Raw genomic sequence first — 11,816 nt, forward strand, 5'->3', positions numbered from 1 at the left:
ACTAAGCAGTCCCCTAAACCTGAGAGTATTCATCAAGGGAAACAAGGTTAGGATGTGGCACTGGTCTGGCTTCAGTCAGTCATCAAGCAGATTCCAAGGGTATTTCCCAGGAAGACAGAAGCAGTGTCAGCTCTTGGGCTTTGAGGGAATGTTTCAGCAGGAGCAAGAGGCAGAGAGGGGCTTAGATAGCAGGTACTCTTGCTGCAGATGGGGATGCCCCCAGCCTTCACTCCAAGGCGCAGTGTCCTTTCTCAAGTCCCCAAGTGTGGGTGGCCAGGCCCCCCAGTGGGGGTGGAGGTCCTCCCTCTCTTCCTTAGGTTCTGGCCTCCATGTCATCCAGACCATGGCTGTGAGGGTGACCTGTCCGGCTCCCCTTCCTATGCACACCCTCCTGCAGCTGAAAGCTGTACTCCAAACACAGGACTCCTGAGGTCTGACATTGGCCAATACACCACCCATTTCCCGTCCCTGCTTGAAGTTACCATTTGAAGAGGCCTTCAGGTTGGTAACAGCTAAAGTGGGGATGCTGTTAAACGCAGGCCAAGTCAGGGCTGCTGGGCAGCATAATTTGAAAAGTGCTGGGAAGGTCCCTTGAAACTTCCTACATACCTTACCCAAGGTAGCTCCCACAAAGGCTGGTTACTGCCCCTGAAATTCCACCATTCAGGCAACAATCTTTGGGGCTACACATCACCTTCTTGGGATATTTTTTTTCAAGGCTACCCTGGGAGGATAACACATTAAAACTAGTACCTCTGTGTGCACTGTTCACTGACCTTCTGGGCATGGTACCTGAGGGGGGGGGGCGGCGGAGCACAGAGGCCTAGTGAAGAGTGAGGGTGATGGGGAATGGTGTAGACAGCTTCAGTAGGGACCACTCCTGGTTTTGGGATAAAGTTGCTGGGTTTGGAGTGTAGGCTGAAGAGAAATTTAGAGGTAGTAGTCATTAGGGTGCTGAAGTCCCCTGTGGCAGTGCAAGGGAAAGCCATAGCAGCCAAAGCAGGGTGCAGAACCCTGGAGGCTGACAGCTTGGGGTGGGCCATAGGGAGCCCCATCCCATGTCTCCAAGGACCCTAGTTCTTGTCCCTTGCAGAGCCCAGAAAAGGAGGTGGCTCCTGGGGCCCCTGTGCCTGCCCCTTGTCCAGTGATGGCTGCCTGAAAATCCACAAGGATACCCCCAGTTCACTCCAATGTGTTTCTGGTGTAAATGTAGCTAGTCTTCCCAGCAGTGGGAGAACTGGGGATCGGGAGAACACCCTAGCCCCGATCCTGCACAGATGCCCCAGGGATATGCCTCCCTCCCCACAATTCTCCAATGCACAGGATAAAGTAAGGAGCAAATATAAAGAGGGGAGAGGCAGTAGGGCCTGGGTCTGCTTCTAAGGTGTAGCCAAGGGGTCCAGTCCTTCTACATTTAATAGTGATAATAACAATATGTATCCAACCCTCAGTAAATGCTGGGAATCATTCTAAGATTTACATAGACAAACTAATTTAATCCACACGTTAGGAGATATATATACAAATATATATATTCATCCCCATTTTACAGGTGAGAAAACTGACAGAGATTAATACCTTGCCCAAGATCATAGAGCTAATGAGAGGCAGAGCAGGATGCAGTCTAGACTGCCCTACACTGCAGAGCTGTGCCCTTATCTGCTGTGTGCACTGCCTCTCTCGTTCTCAGCTCTAATACCAGGTTGGGCAGGAGAGAGGTGGGAGAAGCATTTAGTGGCCACCCCCTCTGAGCCAGGCACTCGGCAAACACCTATATGCTTCAATATCAGAAGAACCCTTCAAGTGAAGGATAAGCCAGATACTGACTGTTCATGTGAGGAAGCAAGACCAGAGACGTCTGCCATGGCCACACAGCCCAGGAAGTGAGGAAGCTGAACTCCAAACCTCTGCCTGAGCTCTGCCCATTGGGTGTCCCTTCCCCAAGTTGTGTAGGGAGCTGAAGAAAATGGAGACCAGGAGGGAGGGAAAGAAGGGGTGAGAAAGCTGGAAAAGGGCTCCAGAGGTTTTAGGCCTGGAAACTCCCTCTGGCTTCCCTGGTGTCCTTGGCAACCTTTGCACCTCCCCCAGGTAGCCTCGCAGGGGAGGGGCACCAGAGGAGCAGAAGACTCAAAGCAGCTGGGTCCCTGGAGAGCAGCTTCCCTGCCACTGCCACCTGCTCCAGTGCAATGGACTTCATGCTGGGCTGCTGGGGATGGGAGCGAGGTCTTGTGGGGTCTCCCACCCCACGCACCTGCCCTCTGGCCTCTGAGGACTTGGGCAGGACAAAGGGCATTGCCGACCCTTGTGTGCTCTTCAGCAGCATTTCCTGATCTTGCTTGGGGAAACAGGGATGAGGCCTGGACAGTGGCACCTCCTCCGGAGGACATGGGAGACAACCTGGATTGCTGAGTGTGTGAGGTCTGGAGTGCAGGGGGCAGCTCAGGGCCCAGAAAGCCGAGGATGGTAAGGAATCTTCAGAGGGCATGAGCTGGGGTGGAAATGCTGCCCCCAGGACTTGGTCCGGCCATGGCACTGCCTCTCACCAGTCCTGCAGTCCCTTAGCTCCCCTCTAACCCAACCATTCGCCAGCCCCGAAAAAGGGACAAGGGCGGCCAGAAAGCCCCTCTCCAGAGTGGGTCTGACTATACCATGGGGAACAGAGCAGATGCATGGTGGGGAGGGCTGAGAGGCTTCACTGGAATTGGCGCCGCCGGTACAACATGGCCAGGAATGTGGCCATGAGCACCCCAGTTGCAGCCACCCAGAGCCATGGAGCCCAGGGCACATCCCATACACAGCGCACCACCTCCTCCTCCTTGAGCGGCGGGGTGACACACGGCCTGGGGCAGGCCTCCAGGAGGTCGGCACTGGGATCCTCGGCCACATGGATCCCAAAGGTACCCACGGACACGTATTCATTCTCTTCTGGGCCATGGTTGGGCTCCTCACCATGGCTGGGCCCCACACCATGGCTGGGCACTGCACCCAGGGAGTCGCTGCGGCTGATGGCGAGATCCGCGGTGCAGCCAGAGAAGGGCTGGCAGTCCAGCTGAGATAGCAGCACGCCAGGCTTGCTCAGCTCTGACCCAGATTGCTGGCTCTCAGAGCTGCTGTCTGGCCAGGGCAAAGTCCCTCCTGTGGCACCTGTGGGTGCTGGAGCTGCTAGGGTCTCCTGGGAAAGAAAGGAAAGCTCTGGAACGGAGTGGGAATAACAGGGAGAAAAGCAGGGTGGGAGGCCTCATGCCTAGGCCAGGGTGAGAACAGGCACCCCAATCCCTTAGTTTCCAGCCCATAATGCCCAAGGCCACCCTCTCTTGGGGACCCAACCCATTGGTGGTGCAGGAGGGCAGTGAGGGAGAAGGAGACCATGGCCCCACAGCAGTACCCACGGTGACTGTCCAGGGCAACCCTCTCCCTACTCACCAGCCTGCCTGTAAGCTCACCCCAACCTGGCGAGCCCTTGGTGAGGTGTGGCCCTATCCTGCATCAACATTCTGCCTGGGCCTGTGGGCCACGGAGCAGCCACAGACAGGCTCTGAGGCATGCCATGTGCCCAAGAGGCCCATGGACTTGATGCCTCCATGCAGACAGCGGCAGTAGGGTGAGATGTGAGGGCTCGGAGGGGGCAGCTGTGGGGGCTGTGGGGCCAGAGAAGCTGCTCCAGGCTGGATGGGTGGGGCTGCTGTCTGTAAAACCTGGCCGTGGAGGGACAGTCCAGACACCCTGGTGGTAAGGAGCAAAGAATCGAGGCAGACGGGCCACTGTGCTCTGCCCCTCACTGCTTCCTCATCCGCTTACCTGGGGGCTACAACGTCTCAATGAGTTAATGCATGTGACTAGTGGGGGGACCCACCATGCCTGACCCTCCTGAGGCTCTAATGACTATCATTCCTCCTGGAGGACATGAAGTGGGGTCTGGATGAGGCTGGTTCTCAGCTGTCCCTATACCTTCAAGGAGAGGCCATGGACCAGCCCAGCTGGAGACAGAATGGAGACTGGGATGGGTTCAAGGACAGGGCCAGGAGGGTAAGCTCTCCCAGAGGAGGAGAGCTGAATCTCCGCTGGGAGAGCAAGGACTCACCTCAGCTCTGGTGCTGCTCCTGCTGGCAGGCACTGTGTTGGCAGGCACCTTCGTGGGCACCATGCTAGTGGGCACTGTGGATGGCACCTTGCTGGCACGTGTTGAGTTGATGGGCAGTTTAGATGGTGCTGGATTGGTGAGCACATTAGAGGGCACTATACTGGGAGGCTTGGGGCTGGTGGGCAACTTGGAGGGCACTGTGCTGGCAAATGCTGTGTTGGCAGGCACTTTGGAGGGCACTGTGTTCACAGGCATCAAGTTGGTGGGCAGCTTGGAGGGCACTGTGCTGGCAGTCATAGGGTTGGCAGGTACCTCTGCCTCACTGGAGTGAATGGCAGCCTCAGCCTGGTCACCAACGCCCCCTGCAAAAGCCAAGCCAGTGGAGGAGGAGGAGGTGCCAGGAGATGGAGCTGACACTGCAGGTCCAGGCAGGCGGCTTGCCCTGGGGGTGGAACGGGCCAGAGGCTGGAAGGAGACAGTTGGAGACACAGGCCCGCACGATGATGTGAGACTGGAGACCACGGCTGCAGGTGGCAAAACAAAAGTGAAAGCATAGGTTACCCTTCAGCCCTGGTTACTCTGAGGGCTGAAGAAGGGTCCCTCTGCCCCAGACCATGCTGTCCCTGCTGCATCCAGGCCTCCCAATCACCTGCCCATGCAAGAGACTCCACAGTCCCTTTGGTCACCACTCCCAGGCCTGAAGGCCCAACAGCTGCCCTCAGTCCCTGACCTGTAGCCCAAGTCTGTTCTGGCACAAGAGTGAAACGGTCTCTCCCTTTAACAGCACCTAGGAGCTTGAAGGTCATTATTCATTATTCTCTCTGCTTTTTCTTCTCCCACCTGGGACACCCCCTCTCCTCCTGTGTCTGCCTTTTCTACCTTCTCCTTAACCTGGTAGAATCCTGAACAATGCCCCCACTACTATCCCCCTCACCCCCACCCCAGCACAAGCAATCCTGGATCAGGGCAAGGGGCAGCAGGATGGCTCAATCAAGACAGCTCACTCCAGTCAAGTGGCATCAGGGGCCTGGCCAGCCTCCAGGGACTTGCAGGGAGGGGGGCCTGGCTGGGGGGAACAGGAGGTAGCAGATAGTGACAGTCCATAAAGGCAGTTGATCAAGATTCTCATCAAACTCTAAGAATGCACATGCCAGGCTCCATGGCTCACAAAGGTCAGGGTGATTCTGGTGTGCTCCCCCCCTCCCAAATCTAACGCCACAGAATCACATGGGACCTGTGTCCACAAGCATACTGAGATCTATGTGCCCTTTGCTCTGTGTTCCACAGCAGCATCTCCTGAGAGGTGTTCCAGGACAAGGAGACATTGTAAAGCGCAAATAGGTGCTTGGGATAGTTTGGAGGTGGCAGAAATGGGGGCACTAAGATGGCTTTTCCCAGCCTTTAACTGCTCATGTGGCTTGTGGTTGTCCTGGGGCACTGAGGGCTGCCGGGGGCACCAGTGTCTTGTGGCACACAGTTTGGGGAGTAGCGGAGAGACATCAGCCTCGGAGGTCAGGGTGAACAGCTATAAATTCCTGAGAGGGCGCACTGAGATCTGGAGTCAGGTCCAGGCCCCTGGCTGATGAAGACCCTGCTACCTCTGGGGGCTGAGAAGTTATAGTGATTCACTGGGAACCAGAGGCTCCTTTTGGGTATGGCAGTGCCTAAGGGCTCCCTGCCAACAGCTTGCTCAGCCCTGTAATGTCCCTCCTCTGCCCTCCTCCACGGCCTGGCTGATTCCTACAAGTCCCTTTGGCAGAGTACAGAAATGGCCCACAATTCTCTTGTCTGCCTGTATCCACAACCCCTGCAATGTGACTTTGTCAGTCCTCCCATCTAAGGATGGAGTTTATTTCCATACTCTGTGAATCTGGGCTGACCTTACAACTTGCTTTGGCTCACAAAATGTGTAGAGGATACTAACATTTATAAAGCAAATGTATTTCACAGGGCCTAGCTTGCAAGGCCCTGTAGTTTCAGGTATAGACTAATTTTTTAGAATTACACATAGAAATGTTAAGCTTGTGAAAGACAGAAAATTTCCCCAGGCTAAAGTCTCTATTGTAGATAAAGAATTGTAACAAAGCAAAATTGTTGGCTCCAAGGGCAGATGTCCTTTGTGTAGCTAAACCTAATGATTGTTGCCATGATAATTATCTTACTGTTCTTTTTGTAACTACCTATGTTCCTTTTCTGTAACTTTCTGGCCTGGAGAATAAATACTGAGAGAAAATCAGAGTTCGGTGTTATTTTTCCGAGGAATCCTTCTTTCTTGAGGATTCCTGGAAAATCAACCCCTTCGGGGGATCTCAATGCTCAGAAGAAATGGGCTTTGAGTAATCCTTTGCGTCTCCATCACCCTGGGGGAGAGGTGACAAGAATGGGGCAGGAGAGACATTGCGCCAGTTTTGAGCTTATGCCTCGAGAGCCCTCTCTCTCTCTCTCTCTCAACTCTGCCTAGCTGCCAAGAGATGGGTTTGTGTGCTGGAGGATGAGCAACTAGATGGAAAAGAAAAAAGATCCACGGTGCCCTAGCCAACAGCCAGAAGCAGAGCATATGTGTGTACTGGTGAGGACACAAGAGGACACAGTGATATCAAGAAGGAATTAGGGTGCTCCCTGTGATGGGAGAGGCCTGGATGCTCCCAGGCCCCCAATGCACCCAGAAGAACTGCCCAGCTGAGTCAGCCCAAATGGCTGACCCACAGAATCATGTGCTACATAAATGGCTCTATTTTAAGCCATTACAATGTTTTCTGGGCTGTTTGTTACACAGCAAATGCTAACTGACACACCTGCTAAGGAACCGGTTCCCTAAGGTGAACTCCCTTTATTCCCACCTTGCCTCCTGTCCAAGGAAACTGGAGGGGCACTCTCACTTGGGAGGTCAGAGAGGTGCTATCACTCCAGATTCCACACATACCTGCTGTGTGGGTACTGCCCAGTTCTGTGTCCTGCTCCTGATGCCTGCTGGAGGCCAGCAGGCTGAGGGCTGCCAGGTCAGATGAGGGCTCCTGGGGGCCAGCCGGCCTCTTCAGGATGGCCCCAGAGCTGGGTGTCTGTGAGATTTGCTCTGAACTCTGCAAGAAGGAAGATGTAAAAAAGGCAGTTGCTTCTCCCAAGAGCTGGCAAAGGGCAGCACAGGGACCAAGAGAGGCCTTGCCTCGGTCTGGACACTGCCTGAATCTCTGTCCACAGGTGACCTTGTACCCATCTCATAGAAAACACACACACCATCTCATGGGAGTCCTTATCCACCTGTCTGGCCCTGTAAAAAGGTCTCCCTCTTTGTGGCTACTGCACAGACTCCTTTCTTGGGCTTCAGGTCCATTATTCGGTGTCTCCCAGAAACACCTCTGCCCGCTCATCACATCTCAGTAGAACCAGTCATCCTTACCCCAAAGTTGACCTTATTGGCAAGAATTATAGCTCCACCATGCATCCCCTGCCCCATGACCTCCTGCTCCCTCATTCCCGCTCATCTGGTCATTCTCCAGATTCTTCCATCCAGCTCAACATCTCACACGGACCATTGCAAAGACCTCACAACTGTAGCCTCCATGCCAGTTGATGACAGAGAGCTGGGGGCTGCCACAGTGTGAAGGCCTGGTCAGTAGTCTGGGAGCTGTCTGGGCAGATCCCCCTTGGGGAAGCCCTGGGGTTGTGAGCAGAGATTAGGCATGATTTGTGGAGGGCAGGAGAGGGCTTCTGGAAAGCTGGGTAGGCAGAAGTGGGCAGACAGAAACACAAAAGCAGGAGGCTCAAGGTAGATCAGGAGGACGTACCTCTCCCAGGGACTTTGGCGGCTGTGTGTCCTGGACAGGCATGGGGTAACTTGGGTCCTCCTCCCTGTAGCCATTGTAGGGGATGCTATGAGCCACAGCAGGTGTAGAGGACCCTGGAACCTCAGCAGGAACTGATGGCGGCTCCATTGGGGCCGGGGGGTGGTTTGGGATCCCTGGAGGACAAAGATACAGTGATGTCAAGAAAGAACTGGGGTGCTCTTGGGCCCCAGTCCCCACCCCAATAGCTCCAAAAGCTGCCCCAATGTGGGATGCACTCCTCAGAGGTGACAAGCATCACTGGGGAGGAGAATGAGTGGGAGGGAGAGAGGAAGTGGGGGGATGAGGAGAGGTATCGGGGTGGGGAGGGGAGAGAGTATATAGGAGCCTCTTGAGCCTCTGACCACCCAACTGCCAGCAGTCACTCCTTCTCTGTCCCAGGCACTCTGGAACCCAGAGGCCTCCTCCTCCTCAAGGCTGTCACTGCTAACAGACCAATGCACTGATGCTGCCTCCTCAGTCCCTCCCCTCTGCCCCGCCACCCACCCCTGTCCTACCATAGCCATTTGTATTTGGGGGATCACTATTAATCTCCATAAATGAAGAGACATGTTAGAAAGAAAGAAGAATCGGGCCGGAACGGTGGCGCACTCGGTAGAGTGCGGCGCTTGGGAGCGTGGCGGCGCTCCCGCCAAGGGTTCGGATCCCATATAGTGACGGGTCCACTCACTGGTTGAGCACGGTACTGGCGCGACACCGAGGGTTGAGATCCCGTTACCGGTCACGAAAAAAAAGACAAAAAGGAAAAAAAAAAAAAGAAAGAAAGAAGAAGCTGGCCAGTTAGCTCAGTTGGAACATGGTACTGATAACACCAAGATCCAGGGTTCAATCCTTGTACTAGCCAGCTGCCAAAAAAAAAAAAAAGGAGGGGTGGCTGGAAGGCCCTGGGGCAGTGGGGGTTGGGGGAGAAGGTGGAGAGAGGGATGATGAACAAATGGGTAGGGGCAGAGGAGACCGGAGAGGAAATGAGGAAGGCTGGGAAGGAAACAGATGCTACAACCACAAAAGTTAGGGGAGGTGCCTGTGCTGAGCACTTAACACACTGGCGTCCCATGGTATCTGTCCACTGCAGCCTTCCAAGGTACACTCTGCCATTAGCTCCATTTTACAGAGGAGAAGCCTGAGGCTCAGGGAAATTAAGGGATTTGGCCAAGGGGACATGGCTAGTAAGTGGCTCAGCCAGGGAGGGACTGTGACAGAGAAAGGCAGGAGGGACAGGGGTGAAGGAGAGGGAGAGTAGAGGCCAGGGAAGCAGGCAGGGAGCCCAGGGGGAGAGCCAGGGCAGGAAGCTCACGAGGCAGGTTGCTATGGTAGACACTGGCCACTTCCTCAGCGAGACCAGCCAGTTCACAGGCTCTCAGTGCCGCAATGAAGGAATCCACCCAGCCCGTCCGCCGCTGTAGGCTGTTGAAGAGATCCCAGAGGGTGTCCCGGTTCCCTAAGCGCGTATAAGAGGCCCGCAGTCGATCCTGGAAGACACAGAGCCCACGCCTTATTCAAGCCAGGTGGCCCTGGCCCTTTCCCTGCCCAGAAGGGGACAACTGCAGAGGGGGGCATCAAAAAAGCCACAAGAGGGAGGCAGGCATCTGCAACTGGATCAGAGCCCAGGACAAGGCCAGGGTTAGAGCCCAAGTAAGGAATGAGGAAGAACAATCAGCAGCAAGAATAATAAAGGCAGCTACCGGGAAACAGGCTGTTACCACATCCCAGGCTCTCAGTGAAGGGCTTTGCATGAATTATCTTATTTAATGCAGTTACTGTTCTACATTACTGATAAGGAAACTGAGGCTTAGCAGGAGTAAAATAGCAAAGATCCTACTGCAGTGGGGCAGGAATCCAAAACCAGTTAATCCGATGCAAGAGCCTTGGGTTTATACAGCCCCCAAGGTAAAAAGAAAAGTTTGGATTAGCAGAGAAGGAAAAGGTGTGTAGCAAAAATAAGATGAAAGGGGGCAAAAGAGGAAAAGAGAGGGGCTAACAATAGGAAACGAGGAGACTGAGAACACTGGGGAAATTCTGGGAAGATGACAACAGCTGCACTACCCGAATTCCCAAAGAAAAACAAGTAACCAGACGGCAGAAACGGAAACCCACAGAAAACAATTACTACAAAGGGAGGTGACAAGGTATCCCCACAAACCCCAAAATACAAGAGAGCAGGGCCGAACCCCATCAGCCACAGGCCCGCGTACTGACGATGTCTGTGTGGGAGGAAACAGAGGAAAGCAGGGTGCTCCTGAGAAATCTGAGGACAGGACACCCCAAAATAGCCAACAGATACACACTGGGAGCACAGGGGTCCAAAGTGAGAACAGCAGTGAAACTGGCAGAGGTTCTGCCACTTCACTACCTAGTGAGTGCAAGGGGCCTGCAGCAAGGGAGGGGCTAGAGCTATCCAGCTCCTGTGAACTCTCAAATACAGGCTGCCAGGACAGGTCCCACAACAAGGAGAATGGAATCAAAACTGAACAAAGGGCCGGCCCGTGGCTCACTCGGGAGAGTGTGGTGCTGATAACACCAAGGCCCCGGGATCGGATCCCATATAGGGATGGCCGGTTGGCTGACTGGCTGAGCGTGGTGCTGACACCAAGCCAAGGGCTGAGATCCCCTTATCGGTCATCTTTTAAAAGAAAAAAAAAAAAAAAAACTGAACAAGACAAGGTCAAAAGAGATGAAGGAAAGAGAAGGTTCTGGAAAATGCGGGCGAGGGGACCAGAGCCAGGAAATTTCAAAACACCAGCGCCATATTTGTGAGCACTACACAAAAACAACACAAGAGGGAGCTTCATGAAGTCAGAAAAGCCACCCCGAACCACACTTCATCTAGAAGTTAGAAAACTTCTTCACTTTAGGTAAAGAAATGCGATGGGGTTGAGCTTTGAACTCCAAGCCCTGCCCCCAGTCCAGTGTCCAGCTGTCACTTCCCTGGCTCACCTGGTCACTTGCTGTGAGGCAGGACAGGTAAGGCAGAATCTCCAGAACATCAACACGGTGAAAATTGCTGTGATTGTGGCAGATATATTTATAGGTCCTGTCCTCAGCAAACGTCATCACTGCTCAGGTTCTGAAGAGAGAGGGCCCTGGCCCAGCAAAGGGTGGATGGACTGAGAGAGAGGAAAAAAGACAAAGAAAACACACATGGCCACAGGGTTGGGAGTGGGGTTGCACAAAAGGCAATTCTTTCTTACACAACTTTTTGAAATTTTTGCTTTTTTCTTTCATCTTTAACTTCTTGAAACATCCTATTTCATCACTGCTTGGGTTCCAGAGGCTCTCAAAGAGTTTGCCTAAAAATGAATTGATAGGGGCTGGCTGGTTGCTCACTTGGCAGAGCGTGGTAACACCAAGGTCAGGGGTTTGGATCCCTGTACCAGCCAGCCATCAAAAAAAAAAAAAAAAATAGAATTGATGACCAAAAAGAAAATCAGATCCAGAAAAATAGGGCCCATTTCTGCTGTGCAGATGGGTGAGTGTTGGGGAAGATCTGTATGTGCCTCTAGCTGCTGTGCCTGTGAGTACACTGGCTCCTCTCCCAGCTCTAAGGCCCTTGAGCTGATAGCAAGAGGGCTCCATTTAGAAGTCCTGTTTCTGGGCCGGCCCAGTGGCGCACTGGATAGTGCGCCGCTTGGGAAGCGCGGCGGCGCTCCTGCCCGAGGGTTTGGATCCCACATGCAGACCGGTTCCCACTCACTGGCTGAGCGAGGCGCGGGGGCAACACCGAGGGTTCCGATCCCATTGCCAGTCCCCGGTCCGGTGCGGGGGCAACACTGAGGGTTGCAATCCGTTGCCGGACACGGAAAAAGACAAAAGACCAAAAAAAAAAAAAAAAAAAAAAGAAGTCCTGTTTCTTTTTGGTGTACTGAAAAAACAGAAAAAAAGAAGCCCAACATGAT

General features: G+C 53.8%; 1 protein-coding gene across 2 annotated transcripts in view; it reads right to left on the reverse strand.

Moving 5' to 3' along the window:
- Nucleotides 1–1,926: 1,926 nt before the first annotated feature.
- Nucleotides 1,927–11,816, reverse strand: part of MAVS (mitochondrial antiviral signaling protein) — a 14,009-nt gene continuing 4,119 nt past the window's right edge. For both annotated transcript variants that reach the window (XM_008589002.1, XM_008589001.1), the window contains exons 2-7: nucleotides 10,858–11,027; nucleotides 9,218–9,392; nucleotides 7,867–8,039; nucleotides 7,005–7,161; nucleotides 4,082–4,605; nucleotides 1,927–3,172 (exon numbers count right to left, since the gene is read on the reverse strand). In XM_008589002.1, the coding sequence (XP_008587224.1) occupies nucleotides 2,693–3,172; nucleotides 4,082–4,605; nucleotides 7,005–7,161; nucleotides 7,867–8,039; nucleotides 9,218–9,392; nucleotides 10,858–10,974 (1,626 nt within the window). In that variant the 5' untranslated portion in view covers nucleotides 10,975–11,027 and the 3' untranslated portion in view covers nucleotides 1,927–2,692. The remainder of the gene's footprint in view (nucleotides 3,173–4,081; nucleotides 4,606–7,004; nucleotides 7,162–7,866; nucleotides 8,040–9,217; nucleotides 9,393–10,857; nucleotides 11,028–11,816) is intronic.

The sequence above is a fragment of the Galeopterus variegatus genome, unplaced genomic scaffold (assembly GCF_000696425.1).
Source record: "Galeopterus variegatus unplaced genomic scaffold, G_variegatus-3.0.2 Scaffold5146, whole genome shotgun sequence".
Lineage (NCBI taxonomy): Eukaryota > Metazoa > Chordata > Mammalia > Dermoptera > Cynocephalidae > Galeopterus > Galeopterus variegatus.